A 26,221-nucleotide genomic window follows, 5' to 3' on the forward strand; every position below is an offset into this window, starting at 1 on the left:
GATTGGCTTTGATAAAATTGTAAATTGCCTCTGGTGTGTAGGATAGTGCTAGTGTACTGGTCGGCGCGGACAGGGTGGACTGAAGAGCCTGTTTCCGTGCTGTATCTCTAAAGTCTAAAGTAAAGTCTAAAGTCTAAAGCAGGAGAGCAAAGACCAAGTACAGTGCCCAATACCTCTCACTATCATATATATAGAAACTGGATGGCCCCCTGGTCCAAATGTAATATGTAAGATTTGTTGGCCCAGAAACTGTGTTTGCTGTGATACTGGACACAATCACTGCTCACTGCCGTTACTAAGTAAAACTGACAGTGACCCGACCAACACACATACATTTAGACAGAAAAATTACGAAGTTTCTTTCATGATACTTTGCTCCTTTTCAGGATACACTATTAGAATCAATCCAGAATCAGTGACTTGACATGGCTTCAATATTTTGCACATTACCTTCATTGTGAGAAGTATTGTAAATGTCAAGTCTTGCTGAATGAGTACTGGCAGACTACACCATAATTACTCCCAACCCTGACCCTGAGAGTAACTTCTATAACTGTAACAATCTACATTCCTTCCATTTCCTGCCAAAAATCCATTGGTTTACAAATTCATAAATCTTTAATTAAAAATATATATATTTCAACTATTATCTTTAATCCGTTGCCTGTTTCCAACCTTTATTTCACATTCTGTAAAATGTTTGCAAAGTGAAATAATACTGTTGCTCTTTCACTCCAGGTTTGCCAAATCATTGGTGCAGTGAGCTTGATTATGTATTTTCTTGCTATGTACCATAGATCTTTGCTTACTGATTCTAAATCCCACGAACAAAGGGGAAATCCAGTTCACAGACCTGCTTAATCTACTTATGGTAAGTTTTACATATAACATAGACACACGAGCAGGCCTTTCAACCCACTATGTCTGTGCCGGATATGATACCAAATTGAACGAATCCTCTCTGCACAAATGGACTATTTATCCTTCAAATCCCTGCATACCCATGTGCCTATCTAAAAACATCTCAACCACGAAATGTGGCGGAGAATCTGTGGAATCTGTTGCCACAGAAGGCTGTGGAGGCTGAGTCAATGGATATTTTTAAGGTGAAGATTGACAGATTCTTGATTAGTACGGGTGTTAGGGGTTATGGGGAGAAGGCAGGAGAATGAGGTTGAGAGGCAAAGATAGATCAGCTGTGATTGAATAGCAGAGTAAACTTGATGGGCCGAATGGTTTAATCCTGCTTCTAACGCAACAACAAAAATAATTCAAACTATAAGTAGATAAGATCATGAGAGAAATAGACAGGGCGAATGCACAGATTTGGGGAATCAAGAACTAGATGATATAGGTTTAAGGTTAGAGGGGAAAGATTTAATAGGAACCTGTGAGGCAACTTTTTTATACAGAGGGTGATGAGTATATGGAAGAGCTGCCAGAGAAGGTATTTAAAGTAGGTACTATAACCACATTTAAAAGACATTTGGACAGGTAGATGGACGGGAAAAATGTAGAGGGATATGGGCCAAAAGTGGACAGGTGGGACTAGCATAGATGGGGCATCTTGGTAGTCTGGGCAAGTTTGCGGAAGGGTCTGTTTCCGAGCTGTATGACTCTATGACTCACGCTGCAATTAACTTCTAAGTGGTTGATGATCATTTTAAATAGAGCTTGCCAGAGGTCATTCCTACTAAATGCCATTCATCCGTGACAGTTTAAGAGAGTCTGCTAGTTAAGGTGTTGAGATCTAAATGAGCTGTGTTGAATGCTGATTGATGCCATGATCTGCCTTCACTGCAAACATCCAGTGGTATCACCCGAACATCCTCATGCCTTGACCGATACGCCACAGATATCATTTTGGAGTTGCAAGGGCTCGCATAGGGCCAAAGAAACTCATGCTATTGAGCCAACTTCAATTCCCATCTGCTTTTTTTGTAAAACAATTTTAGTTTAGAGGTACAGCATGGAAACAGTTCACTGAGTCTGTGCCGACCAGCGATCCCTGTACACTAGCACTATCCTACACACTAGGGACAATTTACAATTTTTACCGAAGCCAATTAACCTATAAACCTGTACGTCTTTGGAGTGTGGGAAGAAACCGGAGCACCCGGAGAAAACCCACTTGGTCACGGGGAGAACAACAAACTCTGTACAGACAGCACCTGTAGCCAGGATCGAACGTGGGTCTCTGACGCTGTATTGCTGTGCCACCGTACCAGCTGAAATTATCCATGCAGACTCAAGTGAGAAAAAGGGGAGAAATCTAACACGCAGGCAACAACCATAAGGATACGCATGCTGCAAATGTTAATTCAGAAAAATAAAATCAGCAGGCTCTCGAGCCATTATCTTCACCACGATGCCAGTAGATCTGAGGCACTTAAACAACTAAAATAGGATTAATTACACAGGCTGATGTACACATTATACTGTATCTCACAGCGATTTTATGTAATGCAGTGGGTCAGTGTACTTCTTATGCTGGACAATCACTGGTGTATAATAAGGGTGTAATGGCTAAATTACTTTGTAACGTGGAACATTCTTCCAAGTAGAGCAATTTGCACAGACTTTGAGGCATTATTTCATTCCTGCTCCAATAGGGAGTGTTATTCAAAATGACAAGACATATTTGGATGTGGAAGCAATAGGGACCCGCTGCTCAAAGACTAAGAGCATATCACAGGAACTCCATTGTAATGTGCAAACTCTTATCTAGAAGCAGTTACAGAGCCTGTAATTCACGGAGAATGGCATCTGTACATTCCTCTTTGCTTTTTTATTTCTTGATAAGATTTGCCATAGATGGCCTTTCAAAGAAGGCTGGAATCGGCATTCTAATTCTGATTCTAATGCATGAGCACAGCTTGAATGCATTAAAACCATTTCTGCGGCTGCTCTTTCACACCTCCTTTCATGAAATGACATATTTTATTTGCTTCCCTCGCTACTCTTTAAAGATTATTTAAAAAAAAATGTTGGCCCAGTTTTCTTTGTCCCCTGTCTTATGTTCTAGCAAACAGAATAGGCAGATGGCCTATTCTGAGGCCCTTGTCAATTGTAGTCTTGAGCTGCCCATAAATCAGTAAATGATAGCACCCTGATCTACTTGTCTGCAAGTTTCTATTCCCCATGCTCTGGAAATGAAATGTCAATGACAATCCTGATGTTTAGAATCACTACGTAAGGTTTTTTCTGTCTTCTGCTAAAAACAGACTGAATGATCATTTAAAAAAAATTAGCAACCTCCTCGTAAAGTTAAAGAATACAAAGCATGGAAGGTGCGATCTCTGAGCAAACCATTTAACTGATAAACAAAAATAACATTTCATAAAATACATCTCCAATGATGTTACATTAATATTGATGGCACAGGGGCACAATGGAAGAGCTGCTGCCTTACAGCGCCAGAGATCTGGGTTTGATGCTAACTACGGGTGCTACCTGCATGTTCTCCCTGAGACTGCGTGGGTTTTCTCCGGGTACTCTGATTTCTTCCTACACTCCAAAGACTTACAGGTCTGTAGGTTAATTGTGACTTGTCCCTGGTGTATAGGATAGTGTTAGTGTACAGGGTGATCAGTGGTCGGCACGGACTCGGTGGGCCAAAGGGCCTGTTTCTGCTCAGTATCTCTAATATACAAATTAAACGATGTAAAAATTGGAAATATTGTCAATCCAATTGCAACTTTACAAAACACTGTTCAGAATAGAGTAGGACTATTGTGTGCAGTTCTGGCCGCCACGTTATAAGGAGCATGCGACTGTGCTGAGGGAGTGCAGAGAAGACTCATCAGGATGCTGCTTTGATTGGAGAACTTGAGTTAATAGGAAAAATTGGAGAGATTAGTTTTTCCTGGAAGGTAGGAGGCTCAAAGGTGACCTGTCAGAAGTATATAAGAGGACACAAAGTGCCAGAGTAACTCAGCGGGTCAGGCAGCATCTCTGGAGAACATGGATAGATGATGCTTTGATGACTCCACCGGAAACCTCACCTATCCATGTTCTCCTGAGAGGCTGCCTGATCCGTTGAACAACTCCAGCGCTTCGTGTCATTTTATACATTATTCAGCATCTGCAGTTCCTTGTTTCTGCACTGCAAGAGGTGTATAAGATTATGGGAGGCATAAATAGGGTAGTTAAAATCTTCCTCCCATGGAAGGGGTATCATTAACAAGATGACATAGGTTTAGGAGAGAGAGGTTTTAAAGGGGATCTGAAGGGTATTTTTGTTTACACAGACAGTGGTTGATATCTGGAATGAGCTGCCAGAGGAGTGATGGAATTATATGGAGTTTACTATATTTAAGAGACATTTACACAGACATTTGAACTGGTGAGACTTAGAAGGATATAGCCCTCATGTGGGAAAAGAAATTAGGCAAAAAGGTTGATATGAACATGGGGATTGGAAGGGCTGATTTCTGTGGTGCACAACCATAAATACTTTACTATAATTACAACCTGAACAAATTTTGTCTGAATAATTAAATAATAAAAAGAGAAAACCCCAGTTTACTGAAAAGGTCCAATTTTTCTCATAGCCACAGGGATCATTTGAAACCAGAGACCATGCTTAAATACAAGAACTTAGGAATAATATCTTGTTTTACAGGTTCATTGGATGCACACTGACTGGTGTATTAGGTATTAGTTCATCAGTTGCATTTAGGATTAAGTAAATTAAAAAATAACAAACTTTATATACTTCTTGCTAATATTGTATACTTGTAGTAATTGCTGATGGGTTTTTAAATTTTTTGTATTAGCAGATAATTTTCATTGAAATTAGGCAAAATGGAAACGCCAGTCCCAGTGTGCCAATTTGAGGACAAACATATTGGACGCTCGAGCTCTCTGCTTCAATTTGTTTCGTTTCAATGCATATAGCATTAAATGCATGGAATGATGCACCTTTTGAAGGTCCACATTTGGAACCAGCTCAATAACATTTCCTAATTTTGTTAAGACTGTAGTTTAAGACATTATTCCTTTCTCTGATCACCAGCTCCACAGAAATTGACGTGGAGGTATTACTGAGTTTAATGACAAGTCGTAACTGTCTGATAACACAAGAGGCTCATGCCATTTCAGGTTTTGATACCAACATAAACAGCTAAATTCTGAAAGCAATTAGGTCTGAAAACTACAAATATAATCAATAGAAGTGCAGAAGTCAGATCCAAGATCTTCACAATTAGGGAGTAGGGGACATTGTAGAGTCCTAGAGACATAGGGTTAGACTGCATGGAAGCAGGCCCTTCGGCCCAACTTGCCCATGCCAATCAACATGCCCCACCTATGCTAGTCCCACCTACCCATGTTAGGACCATATGCCTCTAAACCTTTCCGATCCACTTACCTATGATAGTACCTGGTAATTATTGATGAGTAAGTTACACTTGGCCACACACCTTCAATACCTGCCTGACGTTTGCCGATAATTAGCCAGATTTGACTTGCTTGACATTTTGCGCACTGGATGGACATGGGCATTTTTTAAACATTGCACCTTCAGCGGAGATGCCTGGCTAGAGACACAGCTTGCTCTAAAGCATAGGCTTTTAGTATTATTGTGGTAAACAAGGCAAATGGTATGCTTGCTTTTATAGGTCAAGACATTGAGTACAGAGTTAGGAAGTCATGATGCAGCTTTATCGGACTTTGGTTAGGCTGCATTTGGAGTATTGCGTGCATTTCCCTGACGTGAGAGGACGCTGGCGTTGTTTATTCGCCGCTTTTCCGTTAGGATAGTTTGTCTGTTTGTTTTTATGTTGATTGTTTTTGTAAAGCGCTTTGAGCACCCGATAAGGCGCTATATAAAATAAATGCTTATTATTATTATTATTATTATTATTTCTGGTCACCCATTACAGGAAGGATGTGGAGGGTTTGAAAAAGGTGCAAAGGAGGTTTACCAGAGTGATGGCTGGATTAGGGGGCGTTAGTACAGGGAGAGGCTGGACAGATTTGGATTGTTTTCTCTGGAATGCCGGCGGTTGTGATGAAACCTGATATAATTATATAAAATGATGAGAGGCATAGATCAGGTAGACAGGGAAGATTTTCTCAGGATGAAAAAATCAAATACTGGAGGGTATAGCCTTAAGGTGAAAGGGAGAAGGTGGGAACCAGATAGCAACGAGGAAGATCAGTCAGAGAAACATAGAAAATTATGAGCAGGAGTAGGCCATTCGGCCCTTCGAGACAGCACCGCCATTCAATATGATCATGGCTGATCATCTAAAATCAGTATCCCATTCCTGCTTTTTCCCCATATCCCTTGATTCCGTTAGCCCAAAGAGCTAAATCTCTCTCTTGAAAACATCGGGTTCATCGGGTACCCATCACATTCCGGGTACCTACCATTCTCGGTGTAAAAACGTTACATCTCCATGCCCCGCACATCTCCTTTAAACTTTGCTCCTCTCACGTTAAAGCTATGAATCGTTGGCTGTGGAGCCAGGTGGACCTGAGGTCACAAAAGCTGCTCTGTATCTGCAACTCCTTCCTCTGTTATTTCTAACTGGAAAATTAAAGTTGTGGATGAATGGGAATTGGGTGAGCTTCATTGATTTGGAGGATGGTTCCACTAGTGGGAGAGTCTAGGGCCCGAGGTCATAGGCTCAGAATTAAAGGTTGTTCCTTTAGGAAGAAGAAGAGGAGGAATTTATTTAGTCAGAGGGTGTGAATCTGTGGAATTCATTGCCACCGAAGGCTGTGGAGGCCAAGTCAATGGATATTTTTGAAGACAGAGATAGATAGATTCTTGATTAGTACTGGTGTCAGGGGTAATGGGAAGACAGGCGAATGGGGTTAGAAGGGAGAGATAGATCAGTCCTGATTGAATGGCGGAGTAGACTTGATAATAATAATAATAATAATGCATTACATTTGTATAGTGCTTTTCTAAACACTCAAAGACGCTTTACAGGGTTTACTAAAACATAGAAAAAAAAAAGAAAAAATAGTAAACGAAACAGAAAAGGAAAAATAAGGTGAGGTGACGGTCAGTGGTTGAAGACAGTGCTGAACAGGTGAGACTTCAGTGATGTTTTGAATGTGGTGAGTGAGGAGGAGTCTCTGATGGTCTGAGGTAGTGAGTTCCAGAGGGTGGGAGCAGCGATGGAGAAAGCCCTGTCCCCCCAGGATCTGAGTTTGGTCCGGATGGGGGAGGACAGGAGGTTAGCAGCAGCAGAGCGGAGGGTACGGGTGGGAGTGTGTCTGTGGAGGAGGTCAGTCAGGCAGGATGGGGCCAGGTTATGGAGGGCTTTGTAGGTCATGAGGAGGATTTTGTACTGGATTCTCTGGGGGATGGGGAGCCAGTGGAGCTTGTAAAGGACAGGGGTGATATGGTCACGGATCGGGGAGTGGGTGAGTAGACGGGCAGCGGAGTTCTGGATGTATTGGAGTTTATTGATGATTTTTGAGGGTGAACCATAGAGGAGGCTGTTGCAGTAGTCCAGACGGGAGGTGATGAAGGCGTGGATAAGGGTTTCTGCAGCTGTGGAGGAGAGGGACGGACGGAGACGGAATGATGGGCCGAATGGCCTAATTCTGCTCACATCACTTGTGATCATGAGCTTATTGCTCTGTTGGCTGAAATCACCACATGTGGCAGCTGGAATTCTCAAAGGAAGACCCTGAAGCTCATCAAGTTTAGCAAAACCAAAACAATAACCAAACTGAGTTCAAGAATACTCACGGTAAGGTTCCACTCGCCTTGGGGGTCCTCTCCCCAAGAATGGACAGTCATGAATGTCCAGTTGTTTAGTCCCATCTTGGTGTTGTCAACCATACGGACTGTAAGGAGTTCAGATACAGAACCAAATGGTGAGGTGAGAGTAATGCTGAGGTCACCACGGCACATGGTTGACATAGTAACAGTCACCTGAAAAAGATAAAATACAAGATGGAACAAAGCTGCCTAACCACTGAGCTGTTAACGCCAGAGTCATACAGCACTGAAACAGGCCCTTTGGCTCAACTAGTCCAAGGCGATCAAGATGCCCCATCTAAGCCAACCCCTTTTTGTCCCACATTTGGCCCATCCACTTCTTAGTCTTCCCTATCCACGTACCTGTACAACTGTCTTTCAAATGCTGTTACAGTGCCTGCCTCAGCTACTACCTCTGGCAGTGCAATGTATATATCCACTGTCCTCTGTGAAAATATTGCCCCTTGAGTCTGTATTGAATCTTGGCCTTCTCACCTTAAATATATATCCTATTGTTTTTATTCCCTTACCCTAGGTAAAATTCACCCTATTTATTCCCCTCATGATTTTATAAGCCCCTGTAAGATCATCCCTCAGGCTCCTGCAATCCATGGAATAAAACCTAAGCCTCCCGACCTCTCCCTATAGCACAGACCCTCAAGTTCTGGCAACATCCTCATGAATCTTTTCTTGGCAAACAGGAATTTTCCACAGATGTGGATACAAGGAACTACTGATAGAGGTTAATTCAATGAGTCAGGCAGCATCTCTGGAGAATGGTAGTTTATTTGTCGCATGTACCGAGCTACAGTCAAATTATTTTTTGTATAAAGTTCATTACAAGTATCATTACACATAAGCACTTAGAAACATCTTAGATAAGCATCTTGGATATACAGAGTAGTCAGGGCCATTTTTACAGCATTATGGGCCCCCGGGCAAAGCAGTGTACTGGGGCCCCTACCGTTACTCTCCCCCACCCCCCTTTCCCTACCAGCCCCCCCCCCCCCTGTCGTGCCGGCGAAAAGCACTTACCGAAAAGCACTTAGCGATGGACTTAGGGTGCTACATTGTTGCGGAAAGCAATTACAGATCGCTGTGAGAAGCACTTAGGGACCGAAAATGTTGCGAAAAAAGCACTTATTGAACCTACATTTTTAAAGTAGTATTTATTTATTGCAAGTCACTTAACATACACAGATCAGCATGGGGCCCTTATGCTCGTGGGGCCCCGGGCAAGTGCCCATCAGGCCCATGCGTTAAGACGGCCCTGACTGCAATACCCTACTGCCGTCGCATGCGGCCGTTCCCGCCAGCCAGTCAGCGGTTCTCGTGGATGCTCCCAACATGGTGGGAGCATCCACGAGAGTTGAAGGTGAGCAGCCGGAAGTGGTAGTGCATGTCGGCACAAACGACGTCATGAAGAAGGGGAAAGATATTCTGCAGCGTGACTTTAGAGAGCTCGAAAGAAGGCTGAAAAGCAGGACCTCCGGGGTGGTTATCTCCGGTTTGCTTCCAGTTCCTCGTGCTGGTGAGGGCGGGAACAGGGAGGTAGGGGATCTGAATGTGTGGCTGAGGAGCTGGTGCAGGGGGCAGAGATTTAGATTCTTAGACCACTGGGATCTGTTTTGGGGTAAGGGTGAATTGTACAAAAAGGACGGGTTGCACCTCAACAGGCGGGGACCAGCATTCTGGCAGGCAGGTTTGCCACTGCTACACGGGTGGTTTTAAGGAAAAGTTAAGAAAGACCCCAGAATTAATGGGACAGAAAGCCCATGAAGGGAAAGGAGTGTATGGCCAAGCGAAATAGGGATTGATGTGAAAGGTGAGGTGCGTAATGGATTAAAAGTACTGTATATGAATGCGCAAACTATAAGAAGTAAAGTGGATGAGCTTGAGGCTTAGTTAGAGATTGGTAGATATGACATTGTGGGGATTACAGACGTGGCTACAGGAGGATCGGGACTGGGAACTGAATATTCAGGGTTATACGTCCTATAGAAAGGACAGGCAGGTGGGCAGAGGAGCTGGGGTAGCTCTGTTGGCGAGGGATGAAATTCAGTCCCTTGCGAGGGGTGACATAGGGACTGATGATGTGGTCACCGTGGATAGAGTTGAGGAATGGTAAAGATAAAAAGACACTAATGGGAGTTGTCTACAGGCCCCCAAACTGTAGCCCGGATATAGGGTGTAAGTTGCAGCAGGAGTTAAAACTGGCATGTGACAAAGGTAATGCCACTGTAGTTATGGGGGATTTCAATATGCAGGTAGACTGGGAAAATCAGGTTGGTTCTGGACCCTAAGAAAGGGAGTTTGTAAGCTCTGAGATGGATTCTTAAAGCAGCTTGTACTGGAGCCTACCAGAGAGAAGGCAATTCTGGATTTAGTGTTGTCCAATGAACCAGATTTAATAAGGGAACTCAAGGTAAAGGAACCGCTTGGAGGTAGTGACCATAATATGATTAGTTTTAATCTGCAATTTGAGAGGGAGAAGGTTAAATCAGAAGTGTCAGTGTTGCAGTTGAACAAAGGGGACTATGAAGGCATGTGAGAGGAGCTGGCCAAGGTTGACTGGAAAAGGATCCTAGCAGGAATGACGGTGGAACAGCAATGGCAGGAATTTCTGGGCATAATCCAGAAGATGCAGGATCATTTCATTCCAAAGAGGAAGAAAGATTCTAAGGGGAATAAGAGACAACTGTGGGTGACAAGGGAAGTTAGAGATGGAATAAAACTAAAAGAAAAGATGTATAACACAGCAAAGAGTAGCAGGAAGTCAGAGGATTGGGCAACTTTCAAAGGACAACAGAAGATAACAAAAATGGTAATACGGGCTGAAAAGATGAAGTACGAGGGGAAGCTGGCCAAGAATATAAAGAAGGACAGTTAAGGCTTCTTTAGGTATGTTAAGAGAAAAAGATTAGTAAAGACAAATGTGGGTCACTTGAAGGCAGACACGGGCAGAAGGCTTGGTCTCACCTGAAACTGCAGATACAGTAGATGAGGTTGGAGGAGGTGCAAGTGAACCTCTGCCTCACCTGAAAAGTCTGTCGGGGTCCTTGGATGGAGTTGAGGGGGGCGGTAAAGGGTCAGGTGTTGCTTCTCCTGCAGTTGCAGGGGAAAGTACCTGGGGAGGGGGTGGTTTGGGTGGGAAGGGACAAGTTGACCAGGGAGTTGCAGAGGGAATAGTCTCTGCGGAAAGCGGAAAGGGGTGGAGATGGGAAGATGTGGCCAGTAGTGGGATCCCGTTCGAGGTGGCAAAAATGTTGGAGGATTATATGCTGTATGCGACAGCTGATGGGGTGGATGGTGGTGACAAGGGGGACTCTGTCCTTGTTATGAATGCAGAGGAGCAAGAGCAGAGTTGCAGGATATCGAGAAGATCCTAACGAGAGCCTCATCTATAATGGAAGGGGGGAACCCTAAAGAATGAGACATCTCCGATGACCTGGTACAGACCACCTATCGAGGAGACCTTCAGTGCTGTTTGTGCACACAATCTGGCTACCACATTTATTCACATAACAACAGTGACCTGAACTGCAACGAAGAACCCATTGTTTGGGACATCCTGCTGGCAAGTTCTTTCTTAAATTTAATTTCTGTTGCTTTTTCTGGAAATTGCTATCCTGCCGGCAATGATCGCAGCAACGAGCACACTGTGCAGCATCTGTTTATCACCTTGCAGTCCTGCTATTAAAGGTGGCACATTAGAAAACTTTAACGTTTCCTGAGATCAAACTCAAAAATGATTTGTGGTCTGAACAACTTCCCTTCAAACCTGAGTGCCATATAAACATAGGTGGCACGATGCCACATCCAAAAGATCCAAAAGGGAGACACGGTGGCACAGCGGTTGAGCTGCTGCCTTACAGCGCCAGAGACCCGGGTTCGATCCTGACTACGGGTGCTGTCTGAACGGAGTTTGTACGTTCTCCGTCTGAACCACGTGGATTTTCTTCAGGTGTTCCGGTTTCCTCCCACACTCCAAAGACAGACAGGTTTGTAGGTTAATTGGCTTTAGTAAAATTGTAAATTGTCCCCAGTGTGTAGGTTAGTGCTAGTCTATGGGGTCAGCGCAGACTTGGTGGGCTGAAGGGCCTGTTTCCATACTGTATCTTTAAAGTGTAAAAAACATATCTCATGGCACATTAGAAAGTTTTGGTGCATCTCTGCCATCTCCCAGGGCAATTTATGAAGACATTAAAGCACAGTCAATGTTGGTGAGTATAACAACCATTTTTTAATACAACAAAATGTCCCAAGCTGCAATAAAGTATGTCCAATTAATTTGGGTTTTTGCTGGTATTGGTTGAACATTAAGCATTTGAGCAAACTTTAAACATTATCTACCTCATTAGAGACTCTCGGACTATCTTTGTTCAGTCTTTATCTTGCACGAAACGTTACTCACGTTATTCCCTTTATCATGTATTTGTACACTACGGACGGCTCAATTGTAATCATGTATTGTCTGTCCGCTGAGTAGCACCAACAAAAGCTTTTCACTATACCTCGCTCGGTACACATGACAATAAACTAAACTCAAACTCAAACTCAAACTCATTTGACATTTCCTGCTCTACTTTACATAGTTTAGTTTAGAAGGATCCCGACTCAAAACATCATCTATCCATGTTCTCCAGGGATGTTGCCTGACCCGTTGATTTTCTCCAGCACTTTGTGTCTCAGTTTAGTTTAGTTTAGAGATAGAGCATGGAAACAGGCCTTTTGGCCCACAGAATCCACGCCAATCATTGATCACCCGCTCACATTAGTTCTATGTTATCTCACTTTCCCACTCCCTGCACATTTGGGACAATTTACAGAGGCCATTTAACCGACAAAGCCGCATGTCTTTGGGGAGCACCTGGAGAAAACCCAGGGGGTCACAGGGAGAAAGTGCAAATTCCACGCAGACAGCACCTGAATCGAACCCAGGTCTCCAGCATGGAGAGTCAGCAGCTCTACCTACAAACTTTAATGTTTAATAAACTCCATGTCGGTTTAATACCACAAATAAAGGATGGCATCTCCAATAATGCAGCAGCCCCTCAGCACTGTGGTGGATAATCTGCTTAAATTAAATTATGTGCATAAATCCTTGAAAGGGGCTTGATCGTACAACCTTGAATCTGTGACTAACACACTGAATCATGAGGCACTGTATAATCTATTACAGTGAAACAAAGTACAAGACTTGGAGTACTTGTACAGTAATTGATAAATATGAACCTAAAATAAATAGATCTGACCTCTATCGTGGCAATTTTTAATTGCGGAGATGAAACATTTAATTATCTTGAATTAGTCAATTGATCAACCAATGAAATTAGAAAAGATCAGTACAATGAAAGACATGCCAAAAGAGTTATGTATCAATGTTGCCAAGGCTTCCAAATAAATCTTCAATCTTTTATTGGATTACAGCATAAACAATCCTATTATTAGCTTCTGTTATCAGCAGGTTGAAAGTGCTGAATTGCTCTGAATTCTGGTTAATCTGATAAAATTACAGGCAGACGGATTTAACAGGCAACATTATTTTTTATCAAACTTAAATGTCAGTCAAAATATTTATTGGTGTTTACACGAAATATGCATAATTTGATTTATGTCAGCCATTGCCTGCTTCATTTGTTGACGTTTTATAAAATATGGTTAGCCTGGTGAAAGCTGTGCTTGTTAGGGTCTCTCTCACCTGCACATGCTCGAGTGTGTCAATCGAGTTCTCTGTTCCCAGGCACGCATTTGTTTTCAGACTCAGCGTCAGAAAGCCTTTTGTAGGAATAGCTCTGGAGGATTCAGGAGAAGAGAGAGGAGAAAAACAGTCATTTTGCCGAAACAGGAGCGTTTAAAGAAAACAGCACATTCCTCTCATTTAGACGGCACAGATCCATGATTGTTAGGTAGTGCCCCTGCTTTTTTTTTCCGCTACATCTTTCAAATGTTCTGTCTATTTAACAAAAATTCTCTTTCTGGGAAAGAGGCTTGAAAGTGAGTTGCAGGGCAAGGTAATAATTACCTGCTGCTCGGGATGCTCTCTGATGGCTTGTTCTACCTTTGCAGCCATGCATTCCCCAGTCACCCGGGACTGCCTGTTACCTATTCTAGTCACATCACCTTTCGCTGATGACAGCTTCGTGCCCTCATCCATCACATTTACATTTCAAAATGCCACACTGCTGGTATTGATTAATTATTAACAACTCTGGTCACTTGCGGGGATTATCAAGGCTTGAGTCTGGGTTATTGTCCTCTCTCTCATTTCCATACTCCTCTTGAAAACATATATTCTTTACAATGTTGATTAAATCTGCCGTTTAGATCTAATCATTTGGCTGCAATACTGACAGTCGCCAAATGACATCAACTGGTCAAATACGTGATGAAGAAATAATGGATGTTGCAGAACGGTGATCACTTTTCTGGTGTAAATAACAACAGGGTGTGTTGGAAATACTCAATAGATCAGGCAGCATATGCGGAGAAAGAAATGTTTTTTATCTTTCAGGTTGGTGACGTTTCACCTGAACTGGAAAATATAGGGAATGAGGCATGTTTTAAGTTATGTAAAAGTAGTCAGGGAGGGAGAATAAAAGGAAGTGCAATGATCCCAAAATGCTGACCCTAAGGCCACTCCACAGACACCACCTCACCTGCTGAGATCCCCTACCATATTCTCTTGCACCAGAACTCATGATTCACTTTGGAGTTAGACACAAAATGCTGGAGTAACTCAGCGAGTCAGGCAGCATCCCTGGAGGAAAGGAATAGGTGATATTTCGGATTGAGACCCATTATCAGACTGAGAGTCAGGGGAGAGGGAAACTAAAGATATGAAGAAGTACAAACAACAAATGAATGAAAGGTATGCAAAAGGACAAATCGAAGCCAGCAACAATGATCAAGGAAAGTTGGAACCCACAATGGTTCATTGTTGGCTGTGGGAAAGACAAAATGTGTAGGAAGGAACTTTGATTCACATTGTTTGTTTCCGACATTTGCAATATTTATTCTGAAGACGGGTCCCAACCTGAAACATCACCAATCTATTTTCTCCAGAGATGCTGCCTGACCCATTGAGTTACTCTAACATATTCTGTCTATCTCTACAATAGTTATTCAGTTCCTGGCCAGATTTGATGTGACAGAGCTTCTATGTGGCAAAGTATCCTGTCTGGCTTTCTGGGCTTTTCCAGTATTCTCCAACGCCGCGGATTTCCAGCAAATGTTGTGGTCCACATCTCACAGTTTCAACTTTCAACCAATACCCACACACAATTGACACACACAATCAGTGTGGCTTGATTGAGCGGTAAACTATCGTTGATCTGAACCCTGCTCTCATCAGGCATGCCCACTTGTAGCTCTTGCCTCTACTGGAAATGGCAGGAAGGGATCTCTGATCATTTTCCCCCTGGTCTCTTCCAGGGATTGCTAGCCACAATGCCTCGGGGTTGAGATCAGCTAACGTAAAGCAAACTGTCAATGTAAATCAACACATTTTCAGATGCCAGGAATCTGAAATAGTGGCAGATACTATGGTGGCTTTTAAGAGACTTTTGGATAGGCACATTTTTTGAATGCAGGTAATGGAGAGTTACGGATTATGTGCAGGTAGATATGAGATAATCTTGGCAGCACGTTCTGCAAAGATATTGTGGCCAAAGGGTCTGTTCTTGTGCTGTACTGTTCTATGTTCCATGATCTATGTTCTTTGAAATAAAAGCACTGAAAAGTATCTGAAACACTCTCTGACATCAGTTCAGGCAGCGCTAGTGAAATGTGAAACACTTAATGTTTCCGGACCGGGAACCTTTGCCAGAACCAGGAAAGAGATTAAAAAACAAGTTGAAACAGGTTTTCGCAAAAAAATCCCCTTCCCAAACTCCTGGATGTAGGAGTCAGCACCCTCTCTCCCACTGGATCCTTGACTTCCCAGCGCATTGACCACACTAGGTGACACGGTGGCGCAGCGGGAGATTTGCTGCCTCACAATGCCAAAGACCCGGTTCGATCCTGACTATGGATGCTGTCTGTACAGAGTTTGTACGTTTTCCCGTGACCTGTGTGGGATTTCTCTGGGAACACCAGTTTCCTTCCACACTCCAAAGATGTTCAGATTTGTAGGTAAATTGGCCTTGGTAAAATTGTAATTTGTCCCTGGTGTGTAGGATAGTGTTAGTGTGCAAGGATTGCTGGTCGGCGTGGACCCGATGGGTCGAAGGGCATGTTTCTCTGTAGTATCTCTGAACTAAACTAAACTAAATCAGTGAGGAGAGGCGACAAACATGCTCACCTATCTCAGTACATATAATAATAATATTTTTTTATGAGATAAATATGCCATTACCAATACCAATTTCTGACAACGGATTCTCGATCTTTTAGGGGTGATCTTATAGAGGTGTATACGATGATGAGAGGATTAGATAGGGTAAATGTACAGAGTAAGGAAATTGAGAACCAGAGGGACACTGGTTTAAGGTGAGAGGAGAAAGATTTAATAGGGACCTGAGGGAAAAACGTTTTACACAAAGGGTAGTTGGCATATGGAATGGGCTGCCAGAGGGGTTGGGTGAGGCAGGTACTAGCACAACTTTTAAGAAACATTTGAAAAGGTACATGGATGGGAAAGGTTTGAACAGATATGGGTTAAATGCAGGCATGTGGGACTAGTGTAGATGGGGTCAGTTGGCCGGCATGGGCAAGTTGGGCTGAAGGGCCTGTTTCCATGCTGCACGACTCTATGATTCCGTGACCTAATATGGTAAATGTTTCTCATTCTGCAGATACTGCCTGACTTGCTGAGAATTTCCAACATTTTCTGTTTTTATTTCTGACATCATCAGTCATTCTCTTAATCCTCATGTTTCAACTATCTGTTTGTTAACTAGTCAAATCATCCAACATTTTAAAAATAAATCCTACGATGTGGGGGTGTAATAGCAAATTTCTGGCCAAGCTTAGCATAATATTGCTGGCCTTAGTTACCTTGGTAACTATAATGCTTTAAAAACCACAGGGCCATTTTTTTTAAAGTTAAAAATACAGATGCATGGGAACTGTACAGGAAAATCTAAATATAAAAAAATGCAGATGCAGGAAATCTGAAATAAAACCCAGAAAAATACCTCAATGTTTTCAGCATCTGTAGAGAGAAAAGCAAAGTTCACGTTTTAAATCAATGACCCTTCATCACAAGATAGACACAAATTGCTGGAGTAACTCAACGGGTCAGGCAGCATCTCTGGACAAAAAGAATAGGTGATGTTTCGGGTCAGAACCCTTCTTCAGATTGAAAGTAAAGATGGGGGTGGGGAGATACACTGGAGGCAAGAAAAGGCCAGAACAAATCAAGGGCGGCAACATGTGACCTCAGGAAAGGTGGAGCCAATACTGGCCCACGTTGGCTGGGATGGTGTGATAACAAGAGGGACCCTAGGATGCGACCAGTTGAACTAAATTAGTAAGACAGCTATGGTAGGGGAGGGGGAAGGGATAGAGAGGAGGACAGGGAATGCAGGATTTCCTTGAAATAGGGCCATTGTGGGCTTTACCCTTCCTCTCATCTGTTGCTGACCCTGATTTGACCCTGAACTGGCCTTTTCTCTCCTCCAGTTTATTCCCATCCCCCACCCCATCTCTACTTTCAGTCTGAAGAAGGGTTGAGACCTGAAACGTCACCTATTCTTTATCTCTAAAGCTTCTTCTTGACCCGCTGAGTTACTCCAGCATTTTCTATCTATCTTCGGTATGAACCAGCATCTGCAGTAACTTCCTGCATGACCTTTCTTCGCAAGCCTCTTATGTGCTATTATTTAATTCTTGGATTCTTCATGCTCTACTATATATATTCAGAATCTGTAATAATCTTATATATTTATCGAAATGCAGTCAGTCCAATATATTTATTTTGGGAAATCAAGCAACTTACTTTTCTGATTGAAAAAAATAATTATTTGTACACTGCCGTTGAGATCCCATTGGTTTCAACTTAAGAGCTTCCTTCAGCATTCGCCCAGCATCAAGCAAACCAAATCCATACCTGTGGACAAAAAGAATTACACATATTTAATATAAACTGTTAGAATGGCAAAATTGTAAGCACTGCCCCAGCCTAGAGAAATAAATATGTATATCGAGACACAACCATACTGAAATGGCAGTCACCAAAGAATCTGGGGATATCAGAACATAGAACAGTACCACACAGCGGCAGGCCCTTCAGCCAGGGCCGTCTTAACGCATGGGCCTGATGGGCACTTGCCCGGGGGCCCACGAGCATAGGGGCCCCATGCTGATCTGTGTATGTTAAGTGACTTGCAATAAATAAATACTACTTTTAAAATGTAGGTTCAATAAGTGCTTTTTTCGCAACATTTTCGGTCACTAAGTGCTTCTCACAGCGATCTGTAAGTGCTTTTCGCAACAATGTAGCACCCTAAGTCCATCGCTAAGTGCTTTTTGGTAAGTGCTTTTTGCCGGCACGACAGGGGGGGTAGGGAAAGAGGGGTGGGGGAGAGTAACGGTAGGGGCCCCAGTACACTGCTTTGCCCGGGGGTCCATAATGCTGTAAAAACGGCCTTGCCTTCAGCCCACAATGTCTGTGCCAAACATGATGTCAAGATAAATTCATCTCATCCACCTGCATGTGATCCATGTCCCTCCATTCTCTGCATATTCATGTGACAATCTAAAAGCCTCTTAAACTCCATCCTTATTCTGCTTAATATCAATATTCTGCTTGGGTGCAACCCAACAATATGAACATTGAATTCTCCAATTTTCAGTAACTACATAACCCTACGTTACTACATAACATTCTTTCCCCTCCCCCTCTCCCCTTGTGTCCCACCTCGACTCATACATATTCCTCCCTTCCCCCTCGCCTTCTACCTACATTCGTTCTTCCAGCTTCACAATATGCTATTCCTCAATCCTTCCTTCTCACACCCTCTGTCTTTTCATCTATGGGCTTTGTCCAACTGTCTGCCTTTCAAAACACCCTCCTCACCTTTACCAACCCATTAGCTGCCAGGTTTTGGCCTGCCCCTCCTCTCTTCCAGCTTTCTGTCCCTCCCCCCTACAATCAGTCTGAAGAAGGGTCAATAGACAATAGACAATAGACAATAGGTGCAGGAGTAGGCCATTCAGCCCTTCGAGCCAGCACCGCCATTCAATGCGATCATGGCTGATCACTATCAATCAGTACCCCGTTCCTGCCTTCTCCCCATACCCCCTCACTCCGCTATCCTTAAGAGCTCTATCCAGCTCTCTCTTGAAAGCATCCAACGAACTGGCCTCCACTGCCTTCTGAGGCAGAGAATTCCACACCTTCACCACCCTCTGACTGAAAAAGTTCTTCCTCATCTCCGTTCTAAATGGCCTACCCCTTATTCTCAAACTGTGGCCCCTTGTTCTGGACTCCCCCAACATTGGGAACATGTTATCTGCCTCTAATGTGTCCAATCCCCTAATTATCTTATATGTTTCAATAAGATCCCCCCTCATCCTTCTAAATTCCAGTGTATACAAGCCCAATCGCTCCAGCCTTTCAACATACGACAGTCCCGCCATTCCGGGAATTAATCTAGTGAACCTACGCTGCACGCCCTCCATAGCAAGAATATCCTTCCTCAAATTTGGAGACCAAAACTGCACACAGTACTCCAGGTGCGGTCTCACCAGGGCCCGACCCAAAACGTCACCGATCCATGTTCTCCAAAGATGCTGCCTGATACGTTGAGTTACGCCAACACTTCATGTCTTTTGATGTAAACCGGAATCCGCTGTTCCATATTTCTACTTAAACGCTATTGTTGATTATTTGACTCACGTGGCAGCACTTAAATAATCTTAGGAAATTATTTCTATCTCATGTTCTACTATTCTTTTAAACACAAACTATTATTCTGATAAAGTGTCCCAGACATTATATTAATGATAATTTAAGAGACTATTTAGAACCTGTTGCTAACATCAAGAGGGTTATCGTCCTGTTTTTCAGCTGTTTGCATCTCAATCTCTAAACTCCCTTCATGAACCAGCAATGCACTTCAGGAAGAAAATAGGTAACACATTGCTGAGAAGAAAGGGTGACATGGTGGCACAGCGGTAGAATTGCTACTCACAGCGCCAGAGACCCAGGTTCGATTCTGACTATGGGTGCTATTTGTACGGAGTTTGTACATTCTCCGTAACTGTGTGGGTTTTCTCTGAATGCTCCAGTTTCCTCTGGTTTCCTACCACATTCCAAAGATGTGCAGGTTTGTAGGTTAATTGGCTTCTGTAAATTGACCCTAGTGTGTAGGATGCAAAACTGGGATAACATAGAACTAGTCATTGGTTGGTGCGGACTAGATGAGCTGAAGGGCCTGTTTCCAGGCTGTATCTCTAAATTAAACTAAACCAAGAGAACCAGTGATACAGTCTTCGAGTGATACAATATGGAAACAGGCCCTTCGGCCCAACTTGCCCACACCGGCCCACATGTCTCAGCTACACTAGTCCCACCTGCCAGCATTTGGTCCATATCTCTCCAAACTTGTCCTATCCACGTGCCTATCTAAATGCTTCTTAAGTGTTGGGATAGTCACTGCCTCAACTACCTCCACTGGCAGCTTGTTCCATACAAACACCACCCTTTGTGTGAAAAAGTGACCCCTCAGATTCCTATTAAATCTTTTCCCCTTCTCCTTAAACCTATATCCTCTGGCACTACTCTGGGCAAGTGATTCTATCTGATCTATTCCTCTCATGATCTTATACACCTCTATAAGATCACTCCTCATCCTCCTGCTCTCCAAGAAATAGAGTCCCAGCCTACTCAACCTTTGCCTATAGCTCAGACCCTCTAATCCTGGCAACATCTTCATAAATCTTCTCTGTACCCTTTTCAGCTTGACAATATATTTCCTATAACATGGTGCCCAGAACTGAACACAATACTCTAAATGTGGCCTCACCAACATCTTATACAACTGCAACATGACCTCCCACCTTCTATACTCAATACTCTGGCTGATGAAGGTCAATGTGCCAAAAGCCTTTTTGACCTCCCAATCTACCTGCGACTCCACCTTCAGGGAACTATGCACCGGCACTCCTAAATCCCTCTGCTCTACAACACTCCCCATAGCCCTACCATTCACTGTGTAGGTCCTGCCCACATTAGACTTCCCAAAATGTAACACTTCACATTTTTCTGCATTAAATTCCATCAACCATTCCTCGGTCCACTTGGCCAATTGACCAAGATCCTGCTGCAATTTTTGTATCATCTGCAAACTTGCTAATCTTGCCGTGTATGTTCTCATCTAAATCATCGATATAGATGACAAATATACTGCTGAGAAGCATGGGCGGCACAGTGGCGCAGCGGTAGAATTGCTACTTACAGCAATTCTATGATCTTTGATGATCTATGAAGCTTTGGAGGTTACTAGCCAATGTTATTTATCAGCTGTTTATCCCTTGGTTTAAATGACATTGTTAAATAGACTAAAATCAACTAGGACTGAACCTGACATTTTAACTCCCCTTCCCATTGCCATGCTGACCTTTCTGTCCTGGGCCTCCTCCAATGTCAGAGTGAGGCCACATGCAAATTGGAGGAACAGCATCTCATAGTTTGCTTGGTCTGTTTTGTTCTGGCCTCTTCTCACCTCCAGTTTATTCCCCACCCCCACCTCTACTTGTAGTCTGAAGAAAGGTTCCGACCTGAAACATCACCTACTCGTTTTCTCCAGAGATGCTGCCTGACCCGCTGAGTTACTCCAGCAATTTGTGTCTACCTAAGGACTGAACCTATCCGTCTATAATGTATCTCATATCTGTTTAAACATAAATAAATGTGCAAAATCAATGGAGTTTAAAGCGATAAGATTGATTCCTGCTGGTTGCCGTCTGGCCATCTTTACATCACTAGTCACAGCCTATAGGAAGGAAATGACTAATGGGCAGTGGGGGCAGAAGAAGAAAAATGATCCAAAGGTGACAGGAAGAAAAATCATTGAAAATAAAGATGAAATTGCAGCAGTAAGAAAGATTTGCGCACAGGATTAATTCTGCTCATCGTTGTTTTCATGATATTTGTACCCCTAGGATTTGTACAAGATACTGCTCCCATGCCTTCCAGAATAGAATTGATAACATATTTGACATAGGATATAAAATATAACTCTTGCATTGCAGGTAAGTTCCTAGGAAAAGTACCACTGAATTTCATCAGTAGCAGGAACAAATCAGCTAACCAATTTAAAATCTCCAGAAAAGAAGTAAATAATTGGTTTTAATTCTTAGTAGCCATGTTAAAACAGAGGTTGTAATCAATGTGAATAAACAGTCTGTTTTCCAACACCACCCACCTTCCTCCAAATAGTGAAAGGCCTGGATAGAGTGGATGTGGTGAGGTTGTTTACACTAGCGGGAGAGTCTAGGACCAAAGGCCATTGTCTCAGAATAAAAGGATGTACCTTTGGGAAGGAGATTAGGAGCAATTTCTTTATCAGAGGGTGGAGAATCTGTGGAATTCATTGCCACAGAAGGCTGTGGAAGCCGTCAATGGATATTTATAAGGCAGAGATTGATAAATTCTTGATTAGTAAGTGTTATGGCGAGAAGGCAGAAGAATGAGATTGAGAGGGAAAGGTAGATAGATCAGCCATATTGAATGGCGGAGTAGACTTGATGGTTCAAATGGCCTAATTCTGCTCCGAAAACATGAATTTTTGAACTTATGAGGTAACCTGTCATGTTTAATCTACAGTAACTGAAGATTCTATCTTTCAAAAGTGGGATAACACCAAACAGAAATGTACAAGAAATAGAAAGTTAAAAATATTCTAAATGTTGGAAGTTGGATATAAAAATGAACAATATCAGAAACACTTAGCAGACTAGGCAGCATTTGTGGAAAGGCGATATAGTTTTAACTTGCAGATAGATAGGACAGAGGGAATAAATCTGAAAGGGTAGCGGAGATTGCATTGGAATTATGGCGGAGATTGCATTGGAATTATTCACTATACTGTGTTCAAAATAACTGCAGATGCTGGTACAAATCGAAAAGTATTTATTCACATGCTGGAGTAACTCAGCAGGTCAGGCAGCATCTCAGGAGTTTTTATGGTGAGGTCCAGAAACGGTAGGGAGATGTCGGAGATAGTCCAAGTATATTTAAGAGCAGGATGGAAATTGGAAGTGAAGTGTATGAAGTCAGTGAGTTCTGCATGGGTACAAGAGGTAGCACCAATGCAGTCGTCGATGTAGCAGAGGTAGAGTTCGGGGATGGGGCCAGTGTACGTCCGAAACAGGGATTGTTCGACGTACCCGACAAAGAGGCAGGCATAGCTAGGGCCCATGCGAATGCCCATAGCTACGCCTCTGGTTTGGAGGATGTGGGAGGAGTCAAAGGAGAAGTTGTTAAGGGTAAGAACCAGCTCTGCTAGGCGGAGGAGAGTGTTAGTAGATGGGGATTGGCTGGTTCTACGGTCGAGGAAGAAATGGAGGGCTTCAAGACCATCCTTGTGGGGGATGGAAGTGTAGAGTGACTGGACATCCATGGTGAAGATGAGGGAGTGGGGGCCTGGAAACCGGAAGTTATCGAGGAGACAGAGAGCATGTGAGGTGTCTTGGACATAGGTGAGGAGGGATTTGACCAGGGAGGATAGGACAGAGTCGAGGTAGCTGAAGAAGGGTCTCGACCTGAAACGTCACCCATTCCTTCTCTCTTGAGATGCTGCCTGACCTGCTGAGTCACTCCAGCATTTTGTGAATAAATAATTTGAAAGGGTAGGTCAGTGATAAGGAAGCAATTGCATTGCTAGCATTCATTTCGAGGGGAAGGAGTATGAAAGCAAGGATGCAATTCTGAGGCTTTAAAAGACGCTTGTAAGAGGCTTTATTAGGTGAGGCCACATTTGGAATATTTTGTGCAGTTTGGGACCCCATATCTGAAGAAAGATGTGCTGAGGTTGGAGAGAGTCCAGAGGAGGTTTATGAAAATGATCCCGGGGATGATTGGGTTAACAGATGAGGAGCATTTGAAGGCTCTGTGACTGTACTCATTGAAATTTAGAAGAATGATGGGGGGATCCCATTTAAACCTCCCAGATAATGAAAGGCGTAGATAGAGTGGATATGGAGGGGATGTTTCCAGTAATGGGAGAGTCTATGACCAGAGGGCGCAGCCTCAGAATAAAAGGATGTACTTTTAGAACGAAGATACAGAGAAATTCCTTTAGCTAGAGGGTTGTGAATCTATGCAATTCATTTCCACACATGGCCAAAATATTGGGTATTTTTAAAGCAGAGTTTGATAGGTTCTTGATTAGGAAGGGCATCCAAGGTTAAGGGGAGAAGGCAGTAGAGTGGGGTTGAGAGGGAAAGACAGATCAGCCATGTTTGAATGGTGGGGTATTGATGGGCCGAATAGCCTAATTCTGCTGCTATGTCTTATGGGTGAGACCAGGTTGCTAAGGCGATTCCTTTGTTTACAAAGCAGCCTGGATGATAGATTGATGATAGAGAGAAATAAACAGGGGGATATGGTAAAGCTGAAGATAGACACAAAATGCTGGAGTAACTCAGCGGGTCAGGCAGCATCTCTGGAGAAAAGAAATAGGTGACGTTTCAGGTTGAAACCTATCTTCAGACATGGTAAAGCAGTTAGACTGTATTTTTAGGGAAAGAAACAGAGTTAACCTTTCGGCTTAATGATCTTTCGCCAGAACGAGAAGGAACGCAATGTTTAAAAATCCAGCAAAGAAGTCAGAGAATGGTCCTTACTAATCTTAGAAGGTATAAATTACCCATTCTGCAGGAATGCACAAATTCTGGCAATTATCAAACATAATAAATTAGATTGAGCAAACCTTCTGCCAGGATATATATTATTAAGAATAATTCAGAACTGGGATAAAATCTGTATTGCATTTCTGCTGGTGTGTCTTTCTATAGTCACTGTAAATATTGTCCCCCCAGGAGCAAAGATAGGCACAACACAGGAAATGACTATTTCAAAATAGCCTCTTTCACTGACAGGACCTTGCAGGAGGAGGCGCTTTGATTTTTGTGGAGAGTATTGTGTGAGGAATTGAGCAGGTAAGCTATTATAGTGATCTGTGAGTTCATTGCCCCGTTTCTTGATGTTGTCTGGGTAAATCTTCTCCCTGTACGGCAGTGAAAGCCACGCTTTCTGTTCTGTTGATTATTTTTTTGTCATAGGGTCTTTTCAAGATCATGGCGGAGATTGCATTGGAATTATTCACTATACTGTGTTCAATTTATTCAGGAGCAGATTCTTTCTCACTCTTTCGTTCATGCTTCATTCATTTTTATAAAACTAAAGAGAAGATTGTTTGGGCAGTGTACACTCCACCCCAGTGTGCAAGATCTGCTTAAACTACACACGTGTTGAGATACGAATGGGTGCAGCGGTAGAGTTGTGGCCTTACAGCGCCAGAGACCCAGGTTCGAACCCGACTACAGTGCTGAGGAGGATTTCCTGGAATGTATATGGGATGGGTTTTTATACCAATATGTAGAGGAACTGAGTAGAGGGCAGGCCATCCTAGACTGGGTACTGTGTAATGAGGAAGAATTAGTTAGCGATCTTGTTACACAAGGCCCCTTGGGCAACAGTGACCACAATATGGTGGAATTCTGCATGAGGATGGAGAGTGACACGGTTAATTCAGAGACTAGAGTCCTGAACTTGAATAAAGGAGACTTTGAAGGTATGAGATGGGAATTGGCTCGGATAGACTAGCAAATTATACTTAAAGAGTTGACAGTGGAGATGCAATGGCAAAGATTTAAAGACCGCGTGGATGAACTCCAGAAATTGTTCATCCCTGTCTTGCGAAAAAATAAAACTGGGAAGGTGGCTCAACCGTGGCTGATGAGGGAAGTCAAGGATAGTGTTAAATCCAAGGAAGAGGCATATAAATTGGCCAGAAGACGCATCAAACCAGAGGACTGCGAGAAATTTAGAACTCAACAGAGGAGGACAAAGGGGTTATTAAGAAGGGGAAAAGAGAGCTTGCCGGGAATATAAAAACTGACTGTAAAAGTTTCTTTAGGTATGTATAAAGGAAAAGATTAGTGAAGACGAATGTCGGTCCCTCACAGTCAGAGACAGGTGAATTTATAATGGGAAACAAGGAAATGGCAGAACAGTTAAATGAGTACTTTGATTCTGTCTTCACTAAGGAAGACACAAACAATCTCCCGGGAATACTAGGGGAACGAGGTTCTAGTGGATGGAGGAACTGAACGGAATCCACATTAGTCAAGAAATGGTGTTAGTTAAACTGTTAGGACTGAAGGCAAATAAATCCTCAGGGCCTGATGGTCTGCATCCCAGAGTACTCAAGGAGGTGGCCTTAGAAATCGTGGATGCATTGGTGTGTAGAAAAATAACTACAGATGCTGGTTCAAATCGAAGGTAGACACAAAATGCTGGAGTAACTCAGTGGGTCAGGCAAC

The 26,221-nt window shown here is 43.0% G+C and overlaps 1 protein-coding gene across 1 annotated transcript in view; it reads right to left on the reverse strand.

The window, feature by feature from the left end:
• LOC144595281 (PC3-like endoprotease variant B) overlaps window positions 1-26,221 on the reverse strand; it is a 560,764-nt gene that overhangs the window by 38,379 nt on the left and 496,164 nt on the right. Inside the window, exons 13-15 of the mRNA XM_078402585.1 lie at window positions 17,667-17,777; window positions 13,428-13,521; window positions 7,715-7,900 (exon numbers count right to left, since the gene is read on the reverse strand). Coding sequence (XP_078258711.1) covers window positions 7,715-7,900; window positions 13,428-13,521; window positions 17,667-17,777 — 391 coding nt within the window. The remainder of the gene's footprint in view (window positions 1-7,714; window positions 7,901-13,427; window positions 13,522-17,666; window positions 17,778-26,221) is intronic.

Source organism: Rhinoraja longicauda, chromosome 7, assembly GCF_053455715.1.
Source record: "Rhinoraja longicauda isolate Sanriku21f chromosome 7, sRhiLon1.1, whole genome shotgun sequence".
In the NCBI taxonomy this organism is placed as follows: Eukaryota; Metazoa; Chordata; class Chondrichthyes; order Rajiformes; family Arhynchobatidae; genus Rhinoraja; species Rhinoraja longicauda.